At 41.0% G+C, this 11,561-nt stretch overlaps 2 protein-coding genes across 2 annotated transcripts; one reads left to right on the forward strand and one right to left on the reverse strand.

Moving 5' to 3' along the window:
• Positions 1-337: 337 nt before the first annotated feature.
• Positions 338-6,310, reverse strand: LOC109466592 (leucine-rich repeat-containing protein 15-like). The gene is made up of 5 exons (XM_019764324.1): positions 6,248-6,310; positions 3,832-5,492; positions 3,131-3,307; positions 2,213-2,405; positions 338-1,298 (listed from the first exon to the last, which is right to left on the reverse strand). Exons 2-5 carry the CDS (start codon positions 5,464-5,466, stop codon positions 1,150-1,152), a joined length of 2,154 nt encoding a protein of 717 aa, XP_019619883.1. The 5' UTR covers positions 5,467-5,492; positions 6,248-6,310; the 3' UTR covers positions 338-1,149.
• Positions 6,311-7,077: 767 nt separating this feature from the next.
• Positions 7,078-11,004, forward strand: LOC109466593 (Williams-Beuren syndrome chromosomal region 27 protein-like). The gene is made up of 6 exons (XM_019764325.1): positions 7,078-7,124; positions 7,900-8,034; positions 8,914-9,036; positions 9,432-9,567; positions 10,282-10,374; positions 10,784-11,004. Exons 2-6 carry the CDS (start codon positions 7,909-7,911, stop codon positions 11,002-11,004), a joined length of 699 nt encoding a protein of 232 aa, XP_019619884.1. The 5' UTR covers positions 7,078-7,124; positions 7,900-7,908.
• The last annotated feature ends 557 nt before the right edge of the window (positions 11,005-11,561 follow it).

The following is an 11,561-nucleotide window of genomic DNA, read 5'->3' on the forward strand; positions in this document are numbered from 1 at the left end:
CACACTTTTTCATTACATCAGCCCGCTCCCCGTCTTCAGGGACCATTGGGAGGTAGTAATGCAGGTAAATGAATGTTTTCTGGTGACTGGAAAGGTCAGTCTTGTATAGCGACATTATCTGTGACATGGAACATCAGTGGCTCGATGACAAGTTTTGGCAAGCCGCTTCCTTTCTAATTCATCTCCTGTCTTCTGCACGCTCTTGTCCGGTTTTCTCGGGGACCTTAACGCTTCGCCTAGTCTAAATATTCCAGTATGATTGTTTTTATGACATACAAGGAGATATAATAAAAAACAAGCTATTGTTGAATACCCAATTCATGTCATATATTGGCGAACGTACACATTTATTTTGTGTGTGAAAGGAAGAAGAAGAAGAAGAAAAGGAAGAAAGTAAAAGGACTATTGTATAACTTGGCAGAATTCCAATTTATCTTTCATCATCATTGATGCAAATGACTTCACCATTTACATGATGTACTGACATTCCGATGTGTACACAAAGTGTATAGTGCCTAGCTCACGTCGCAGCATATTGACAGACTTGTGTATATAGGTTTAACACACTGTAAATGACTCATTTCTTTGTTTTCGTCGGAATCCTCCAACTGTGTCGTGTTTCTACCATAGATCACCACCTGTTAAATCGTCCCTGAGTTCACAAACACTTGACGAGTAGCTGACGTTTCATCGACTGCAAAACTTCGCAGTATCTGTTGAAAATGGATCATAAACTGCAAAATACTCACAAATAGTTGACATTGTATAACATAATTTCAATTTCTTTGACTGATTTGTCTGTAAACGAGCGTTAAACTGAGCTACGTTTCGATTGCCTGTGTTAGGCAATCTCTCGCTGTCGTACTTACTGGGACCCACAGCACACAAGAGAGATTGTGGACATACAACTCTAACCCACCGAGAACAATTATGGAAACATCACTGCCTCCAACACTACTGTAACAGTCAGTTCTCATTTTGACAACAATTGGTCAATGTTAGTACATATATGCACCATTCGTAGGGACGTAGCAAGTGGAAGGGCTGTGAGAAACGTGAGGTAGTCAGGCTACTAGCCTACTACCTTATATATCTCGTCTTAACACACATTCTCTACATAGAGTTATCAGTAGTGTTATCAACATATCCTTAGGGAAGCCGGGAGCTTGGGATGACCTCCAGTCGGAGATACGCCGTGGTCTGGCCCAGGTAGTTGGCGGCCATGCAGGAGTATGTGCCCGTGTCGGCCGGGACGGTCTCCACGATCACGAGCGACCCATCGTCCAGAACTTCCAGGCCTAGAATTACATATAAAATCATACATTATGAAATAAAGACAATGAATTGGGAGTTCAAGTTAGTGATGGCGGCGACAAGTCACCAAATGACCCCAAATTAGTAAGGATTGTATGTTTCCGCGTAATGGATCGTATGTATTCCATAAAATTCGTATGTTTCTAGTAATGGATCGTATGTATTTCGTAAAATTCGTATGTTTCCTAGTAAGGGATCGTACGTATTCCGTAAAATTCGTATGTTTCTAGTAATGGATCGTATGTATGTATTTCGTAAAATTCGTATATTTCTAGTAATGGATCGTATGTATTTCGTAAAATTCGTATATTTCTAGTAATGGATCGTATGTATGTATTTCGTAAAATTCGTATATTTCTAGTAATGGATCGTATGTATTTCGTAAAATTCGCATGTTTCCTAGTAAGGATCGTATGTATTCCTTAAAATTCGTATGTTTCTAGTAATGGATCGTATGTATGTATTTCGTAAAATTCGTATATTTCTAGTAATGGATCGTATGTATGTCGTAAAATTCGTATGTTTCTATTAATGGATCGTATGTATTTCGTAAAATTCGTATGTTTCTAGTAATGGATCGTATGTATTCCGTAAAATTCGCATGTTTCTAGCAATGGATCGTATGTATTCCGTAAAATTCGTATGTTTCTAGTAATGGATCGTATGTATTCCGTAAAATTCTTATGTGTCTAGTAATGGATCGTATGTATTTCGTAAAATTCGTATGTTTCTAGTAATGGATCGTATGTATTCCGTAACATTCGTATGTTTGTATCAATGGATTGTATGTATTTCTTAAAATTCGTATGTTTCCTAGTAAGGATCGTATTGAATTCCATAAAATTCTAATGGATTCTTTGGCACCCCTGTACATATCATACAGTCCTTTGATACGCACCGGGATGTGGTGAGTTATTGGCGAGAGTTATCCCCCTGGGGGTGGACCACAGGATCACAGCCTCGGGACAGGCCGTGACGTTACACTTCAGAACAGCGCCCTGGCCGGATGTGGCGTTGGCGTCACTTCCGGTCGTGTCGATGCTTGGCGTGGAGAAGTGTGAACAGATACACTTGAACTGTTCCAGCGGTATCTGGGGAGTTGGAAAAACGAAATATATATGTTTAAACATTTTCTTTAAACCTTTATGTGTACAGAAATATTGTTTTGGATGGATTGTGGGTTGACAGCACTTGGGTGGGGAAGAATAACAGAGTCCCAGGTGCTTGAAAGGAGTTGGAAAAAAAAGACAAATGTTCAATGGCGTTTTCTTTAAATCTTTACGGGTACGGAAATATTGTTATATATGGGTGGGGTTGCGTGTATGTTTGTCCATACAGAGTGGGTTGACAGCACGTAGGTAGGGAAGAATGACAGGCAGAATGCCAGGAGGTGAAAAGAAAATTGGGTGAACTTGAAGTTTTACAGAATCTGGTAGGAATGGGGTTAATAAAAAGGAAATATGTGCAAATTGATCGATGGCATTTTCTTACAAAAACGTTTACGGGTACGAAAATGTGGTTTGCGTGTATGCTTGTGGGTTGGTAGCACGTTGGGTGGGGAAGATTGACAGGCAGAATCTCAGGTGATTGAAGGTTTCAGAATCAGGCTAGGAGCAGGTCAGCAGGAATTAGAGGTCGACGAATGGGGGAATTCAGGAAGCCTAGGATTGAATTGAGTGACCCTCCAACCCTGTCCCGCTTGAATTACGTCATACATATTCTTGGTTGTTCAAATAAATTAATTCACAACAACCTAAAGAAATACTTCTCAGAAGTCTAAATATCAATTTCTTGCATGTGTTTTTTGTTGTCATACCTCGCGCAGTGTCTTGTTCCGTAGCTCGGGTGGATCCTGACATGTCAGTGACGCGGCCACGATGCCCTGTGTGGAGTTCTGCCAGCGCGCGTACTCGTACATCTGACAGTCACACAGCCACGGGTTCGACTCCAGGTCTAGAGCCTCCTGTGGGTCACCTACGGGAGACAGGTCTCTCTGTTTCACATAACCGTTAAACCGCTTTGGGTGTAACCAAGGACGTCCTTGGTCCTGCAAGCCCTTTTTCGTAAGGCGTAATCAGGCCGTTTTAGACTTATTCTAGGTAATTCGTAGGCGGCCTCCACAAAAATCAACGTAATTCGTAATTGGACGTTAGCCGCAAATCGTAAAGTCGTAATCAGCTCTGAAACTTTAACGTAATTCGTAATAGGCGGCGAAAATTTTGCGTAATTCGTAATCACTACCCCCCCTTGCAGGCCCTCCTTGGTGTAACACCGGATTTTGTACTGTAAGTACAAGCTGTGATCTCCAAACAGATCATACGATGGCATGGCAGCATCCATTGGCCAGAGGCGTGTCTAATAGCCACTTATAGCTCAACTCCTGGCCAATGGATACTGCCTTGCCACCGTATGATCTTCTTAAGATGACAAGCTGCGTAACATTCACACAGGGAACGTCGATAAGTGTGGTGAGATCTTTAACGTACTCTGTATCTCTACATCTGTTTCAATAAATACAAAAATGAAGGAAAGTGTCTCACCGTAATACGTCAGTGGATTGAAGACGTTCCATGGCAGGTAGCGCATGTCGTTATTTTCAAAAAATAACGACTTCATCCCAGTTGAAGAATTAAAGATGTCCCCGTCGATCAGCCGTAGTTTTGTACCTTCCAGCTTAACTTCGTACATGCTCTGACTTTGCCATTTGAAGAGATCGGGGCCAAGGTAAACTATCGGGTTATGGGAAAGATCGAGAGAAAAGAGTCCTTTTAAAGGCTTGAGGGCGTCAGGCGATACGGAGGTTATGTTGTTTCCTTTCAAGATCAGAATGTAGAGATTGGACAGGTTAGTGAAGTCTCCGGGATGTAGGGAAGTGATCTGGTTGTCGGAGAGGTCCAGTGTTTCTGACATCTGTGGGAAGTGTTGTAACGCCGAGGACGGTACCTGAGTCAGGTTGTTGGAAGCTAGTTTCAGTGTGGTAAGCTGACTTAAACCTTGTAAGATCCCAGCGTCGATAGTACCCTTCTGTCTGAAGTATCTGATATTGGAAAGGCACAAGGTCGTAAGGCTGCCTAACTTTGCAAACTGTTTGTCTGCCATGAATTCGATAGGGTTGGAGGAAATATCCAAATATGTCAGACTCGTAGGAAGGTTTGGAAATGAAGTGAGCAGGTTATTTTGAAGCTCCAGTGTAGTCAGAGTGTTCGGAAGCACAACGTCAAAACTTGCGAGCTTGTTGCTCTGAAGACCCAGCACTGTGAGAGTGGAGAGACTCGCGAACGTTTTGCCGAAGATCACTTCAATTTCATTGAAAGCCAAATTCAGCGTGGACATTTCTGTTATTCCGGAGAAAGCAGCGTCTGACAAGGATTGTAATTTGTTATAACTCAGATCGAGACCCCCCACTGCTTTTAAACCACTAAAAGCGCCCTCTACCGATTTCAAGCTGTTGTTCGCCAAGCCTAGACCGCCAAGATTTCCGAAGACTGCAAATGCCCCTTCATCAATGTGGGATATGGCATTTCTTGCCAGCCCCACGTTTGCCATTTTCGCCTGTGGCCCAAGAAACGCCCCCTTGCGAATTTCAGTGATACTGTTGTCTTCAAGGCTGATCACAGTCAGCTTGCTCGTATTTGAAAACGCCCCCACCTCAATACTCTCAAGCCCGTTCCCCTCCAAGTAGACAACCTGTAACAGAGGAAGATCCTTAATACAACCTTTTGGAATCGATTTTATCCTGTTCCATCGCATATCGAGACTGGTCAGTTTCTTCAGACGACCAAAAACACCTGCCGGTAAAGCAGATATTTCGTTCTGCACCATTTCGATATAAGTCAGACTGGGAACGAATGCATCAACTTCAACGGTAAAAATTTGGTTGTTGTCGAAATAGATCGTGTTCAGGTTGGGCAGTCCTGCTAAGTCTCCGTTTCTAAGGGCAGAGACTTTAGTTCCCCTGATGACAAAGCCGGTGCAGTTCCTGGGAACTCCGCTAGGGACGCTCGTGAGGTTTGGACTGTTACATGTGACGGTGAAATAGGGGGGAGAGGAGACACAAGAGCAACTCTGGGGGCAGTCGGCACAGAGGAAACATTCTAACAGACAGGTCATCACGATGACAAGAAATAGCTGTTTTGTGATGAGGGACGCCATCTTGAATTGTGTCGTTACCACTTTTCCTGTGCAAAAGGCAATAAATACACGTATTTATTATATAGCTTGAAACGATCGTAATGGTTGCGTATATATAATACTAGATATCAGAAGCTATTGTAGGTATCAATGTCGATCAATAAGCTCTAAATACAGTATGCCATCTTCATGTGAGTTTTATCAGACAATCCCAGCTATTTCGATCTCTTGAAACATGACATTGAGGTTGTTATAAAATGTTATAATTTACACAGTGCCACTTACCAATACACGCGTGTGGCATAGTTTAATGGCTTACTTAGTAATCTTTTAGTGCCATTGTGCAGGGACTTAACTGTAAAAACACTGTAACTTATTCAAAGCGCGTTGTAATTATATGGCAGCCGCTGAATTTTGACCGTACTTACAAACGTTACGCTAGCAAGAGGCACAGCTGTAAGTGCTGTAAGTGCATCCTCCGTATAGGTAGAAAAGTTACGGCAGTAAAGTTTTATAGAATACAACTTCAATCTCTATGGTATACCATACAATGAGGTCTGGAACATTCATAGATTTTTTTACATGGGCACAAGGACTAGAAATGGGCCGTAAACAAGTTTTCAGAGCGAAGCTTTCAGGACAGAACAGACCTGCTACTTATCTAGGATTAAGTTGGCATGTAATGGTACATGCAGCTGCTTCCATTGATCCGAGGTCTGCTAAATCTACTGTCTGTATTGATGGGCTCTAATTAGCACATACATGTGCGTGCTGAAGAATAAAAAACGCAGTTTTTACTCACCGTTTGAAACACCAGAAATGTGGTGCGCAATTCAGTCTCTGTAGTCTGGACTTTGAAATATTTGTCAACGAAAGGTCAACAAGTGACCTGACAGATCACGTGGTGTTGATGTCCTTGTGTTTGTGCTAACTACACACATGTATATATCACATAATACATGCCTACCTTCCCCAGGACAATAAGAACGTTGGAAAATAATATTTTTAGTGTGAAGCATATGCATGGACCCTAAGTACCGATAGTTTGCCTATTACGACCTCCGTTTAATTGTTTACGTTCCGTGCCAGGCACTATATGAATATATTATTATCATTAAATTGGTTTATTTCGATTGAACAACTGGCAGCCCACAGGGCTGAATTATAAACATATTTCTTGTTTGCTTTACAAGCACATATGAGAAAGACTGTGGGAAGGTCAAACACACAGCACTACCAACTGACTAGCCCCCTGCTGTAGTGCATTGCACAATTGTGTGTCGCCCAAGGGCCACGAAATGGAGATGGGCACCACCCTACGCTCGGGCAAGAGCAAGGGAGACCTTCTTCTTCTTCTTCTTTACAAAACTTGTGTGTTGCGTCCATAGGACAGTTTATATGTAGACGTAGAGCGTAGTCGACGCACCCCCATGAGATTAGTTTGAGGCGGCCAGTAATCAGGAATGGATAGACCTTTTGTATACGAGTATAAAGGTCCAGTTAAACCAGCTTATCATGCATGCGCCCTGTCGCTATGACATACAAACCCCCAGGTCACAAAATTTTCCGTGACGTACAGTACAGATTAGTAAAAGACCGCTCCTAGGTTTTACACCTCGTGCACACCTGGTAACTGCTGCTACACGAAGAACACAGAGACACTGTTCCGTCAAAATCAGGTATGAGTGAACTTCATACATCGTCAGTTTAGCTGCAGGACGTCTAGGTTTAAGAATAGTGTTTTACCTTTTATTGTCGAATTGTTGAACCTTACATGCTAATTTTGTACAGATTAATAAAAGACCGCTCCACCTCGTGCACACTGGTAACTGCTGCTAACTTTACCTTTTATTGTCGAATTGTTGAACCTTACATGCTAAATTTGAATGTGTATCATACCCCAATTCAGCCATGTAAGGCTGCAATGGTACATGTACGTGTGTTGCAAATATACCAGTTCATCATCAACATTTCCATCGTGTTGCCACTCATGATTATAACTGTTGTTTTAACCGGAAGATCGAACGGATACCACAAATTCATGATTTTCACCGTATCGCGAAGGCACCAGGTTATGAGAACGTGAAAAAAAGTTACAACAACAGGTACATGTAGAATGTTTGTGGTAACGACACGATGGATATCATTTATTATTAATCGTTGTGACCTTCTCCATCAATAGAACGCGATATCTTCAGTCCTTGCCTCTACGTATGGTTACGCACGGTTTCACCCCGTTCTATGGGTATGTAAACAGCTGTATATAGTGCAGTAAAATACGCATGTAATGTTTTAAAAAATACGTTTTCATATCTACAGAGTTTTTCCAGTGCAACAATGTAGATATTTTATGCATCTCATATTTGGGGCCGTCATCATTGATAGTTGATATGATATATTTTTTCTTTGACTTATATTTTTTCTTTGACTCTTTTGTGGTCCTTTTCTTTGTAGCGTGCAAGAATGGCAGACTGGGGATCAAAGCTAGACAAAAGCAACGACAAAAGAAAAGCCGCGGTCGGACGGCCTGACATCACCCTGCCGGAGGTGATCCAGGCTTATGATACCTGGGCGGAGGACTATGACAAGGCTTGTGTTTTCTCTTCATAATTACTCTCCAAGCAAAGGTTGATGGTGGAAGATCGTTTGCTTTTTATATATGGCCCCTCTTTTTGTCGCTACCACCACCAACTTGGGTGGGGAAATGGTTACAGACTGGCCAATTTGATACTGTCTTACCCCCACCAAAAGATCTGCTTGGAGATTATTCATAAAGGCGGTTCGGCTATATCCGCATTAGTTTTTTGTCTGTGCGATTAAGAGGAAATTTGTATCTCTTTGAAAACGAGATACACATTGACATACATGCATATCAGACACATAAACTAGAAAGGCATATAGGGTTTAAAGGTTTGCTAGCCAGCAAATACAGCATTTTTCAGTCCATCTCCCTCCTCATTCCAAAATGTGAAAGAGAATTTGTATCTCTTGGAAAAAGAGTAAACCGGTATACATGCATACATGTATCTTAATATTCAACACAATAGATACATTAACTAGAAAGGCAGATAGGTTTCGAGGTTCACTAGGGAGCAAACAAATACAGCATTTTTCAGCCCATCTTCCTCCTCATTCAAGAGGTTGAATCAATTTGACCAAATGACAGGAGGAGGAGGAGAAGAAGGGGGGAAACACAAGGAAAAGCAATATATTTCATCCACACAATATAGTATGGACTGAAACATAATTAGTATACATTGTTTTTTTTCTATTAATGCCCACGATCATTATAAATGATAATTCTGGCATACTCAGTGACACCTGATCGAGGTAAAAAAAGTGTTAAGACCTTTCCCAACGGCACAAGGTTGGTGACATGGCAGGATTCGAACCTGGGACCTCTTGTTTCTGAGCCGAATGCTCTATCGTTACGCCACACAACCCCACTAATGTTCACTGTTGCTTTAGGACCATGTAGGGGTTTTTGGCGGCCCTTTCCTGTCCTCAGCGGCCCTGGCGAAGGTGCTGGGCGACAACAGAGACGCTCTGATTCTTGATCTGGGGGCGGGGACGGGGCTGTGTGCTGAAGAGGTAGGATGGCGAAATTTCATTTGTTTAAACGTAAAGTCAGAGGAAATAATCAAGATTTAAGTTTTATCATAAATCATAATATTCAACTTAGCCTTATCGAGTAATTGACGTTAACAGTGGGGTCTTGAAAAGGAATTCAAATTAAGGGTTTGTCAATATTATGTACAAATAATGCAGGTATGTGATAATGTATATAGTTTTTAGAATGTATCTCAGTTTTGCTAATCCACGTATTGTAAAGAAGCAGATGATTTGTTGCATGTCGAAATCTTTTCATATTTGTATATGTACTCTTTATTAACACGTGAATGATAAAACCAATACAAAGTAAGGTACACAAGGAGAGTAGCTAATAAAATACCGAGGTAAATTTTGCTTCGCACCGCATCCTGCAGCTGTCTAAGTTATCCTTCAAAAACGTCGACGCCATCGATGCCAGCCAGAAGATGTTGGACATCGCTGCCCAGAAGGGCTTATACCGGAAGTACATCTGTGCCATCGTCACGAATGAGCGGCTGGATATTGAAGACGGTACTCTCGAATGCCATGACTTCTTTTATTATGTTTACCGAAGGAAAACATATTGTTTTTGCTCTGTTTCTTCCTCTTCTTCTTCTCCAAACAGTGACCTCTGACCTGACCAATGACATGATTTGTTGACCACTGTCACCATGGTGACTGGTGTTGGGTTACATAATGTTGCAATTTCATGGTCTGCTCTGCTCCTGTCACCACATACTAGTAAAATTACATGTATGTAAATGTGTTTGAGTAAGGACGTTCTATGGTTTGAGTAAGAATTAACGGAGCAGACCATGTCTGAAGGTAAACATTATGCATTTGCTTTGCAAATATTACTTCTCTAGTTTCAGAATCTGTATTTCAGAATCTATAGTTCAGTCTACGGTCTAATTACTGAAAAAGAAGTGCATTTATAAACATTTAATCAAGGAACCGTTGCTCACGAAAAGTCGCTGAAAAGACGAAATGTCACTGATGAAAAGTAGTACTAGTGAATGCTCGATACGTCTGTCAGTTTTAAAATCATCCAGTTGCTTGAGCATCAATTCTTTGTGTATCTTGTGACATGGATGTCTATCCTTCATCGAAAAATATTTCAATCTTTATGTTTTATAAAGGAGGTTAAAAAAATTATTAACCTCCTTGGTTTTATAATGTCTACACTTATAAGTTTGAAAGATTTACGATATGTTACGATAAATACAAAAATGTCAATTTTCACAGATACGTACGATGGAATCGTATCATCAGGGGCTTTTAACTGGGGTCACCTGAAGGTCAACTGTTTACCGGAACTGATTCGTATTGTCAAACCAGGTATGAAATAGATTCTTGTTCAAAGTTAAAACTTCTGTTCCAACATGAACACAAGGATTGTTCTGACCTAGAGCTTTCGACCATGTCACTCTGGTCTTCCTCAGTAGACGGACCCAGTGAGACTTGTCACGTGGTTTCTCTGAAGTGTGACGTTAACAGAGTTTACTGAGGAAGACCAGAGTGACTGGTCAAAAGCTCTAGGTGAGAACCATTCTTTGTGTTGAAACATAAGTTTTAACTTTAAACATGTGACTACCAACACAGATGAACTTGCACGATAGTATGAAATATATTCTCTAACTTTAGTGTTACAGCGATTAAAAAAGCTAACAGTGTACGTGTAATTTCATTGGAGATGTGTGGATTTACATATAAGTTTTGATATTTCACTACTTGTATATTTTTAAAGGTGGCTACATCAGCTTCATCATGCGAGAAGAGTGCCTGTGGAAGGTACCTGAGTACAAGGACAGGTTGGAACCCGCCATGTTGGAACTGCAGAACACAGGAGCCTGGGAACGAGTGTCACGTGACATCGTTCTCAACTACCTCGGTGAAATAAACGGTATTGTGTACACGTACAGGGTTACTGCCCAGGGAATGCCTGAAGAAAGATTGCGATCTTTCTAAGTATCAAATCACTACGAAAGAAATAGGAGTTCCAGTCTGACTAACATCAGGCTCGTTAGACTCTATTTACATCGGTAACAAGACAAATAGCAGACTGCTTATTTCTGGTTTTATTTCTGATTTCTTGGTGGACATATTTCCGAAGTGGACATTTTCCCACTACGATATATAGCAGTGCAAAAAGTAGCATGTCGTGTCAACTCCTGACAAGTGTTTACAAAGCTTAATAAGTAGGAATGCAGTTAGGTACAACGTCGCTAGAAGTTTATTATACATAAAATGTTACACACATAATCAGCTTCAACTAATGACAAATAATGTAAATGGTATGATGTTTCTAGCATCTGAGCCAACTTTGATAAATGGTTACAACATCGCCACAGTTGAATATGTCACTTATTTGACTTTATTTAGACACTGAAGTATTCTTCCTGTGGTCATAAAATCAATACAAGAAACGAGATGACCGCAAAATAACAAGAATACAGAAATAAGAGGAATCCAAAGCAATACGATAATTGACTTGTGTAGTTTATTCCATTGAAAAGACACGTGAT

This window comes from Branchiostoma belcheri, unplaced genomic scaffold (assembly GCF_001625305.1).
Source record: "Branchiostoma belcheri isolate BF01 breed outbred unplaced genomic scaffold, Haploidv18h27 scaffold17, whole genome shotgun sequence".
NCBI classification, from domain to species: domain Eukaryota; kingdom Metazoa; phylum Chordata; class Leptocardii; order Amphioxiformes; family Branchiostomatidae; genus Branchiostoma; species Branchiostoma belcheri.

Bases quoted from the DNA above. Each gene is read 5' to 3' on its own strand.
- LOC109466592 (XM_019764324.1), bottom strand. From the start codon at position 5,466: ATGGCGTCCCTCATCACAAAACAGCTATTTCTTGTCATCGTGATGACC. The intron at 3,308-3,831 runs GTATTTATTGAA...TATGTGAAACAG, and splicing joins AGACACTTTCCTTCATTTTT to AGAGACCTGTCTCCCGTAGG. The intron at 2,406-3,130 runs GTATGACAACAA...CCAACTCCCCAG, and splicing joins GGAACAAGACACTGCGCGAG to ATACCGCTGGAACAGTTCAA.
- LOC109466593 (XM_019764325.1), top strand. From the start codon at position 7,909: ATGGCAGACTGGGGATCAAAGCTAGACAAAAGCAACGACAAAAGAAAA. The intron at 8,035-8,913 runs GCTTGTGTTTTC...CTGTTGCTTTAG, and splicing joins GGGCGGAGGACTATGACAAG to GACCATGTAGGGGTTTTTGG. The intron at 9,568-10,281 runs GTACTCTCGAAT...CAATTTTCACAG, and splicing joins GCGGCTGGATATTGAAGACG to ATACGTACGATGGAATCGTA.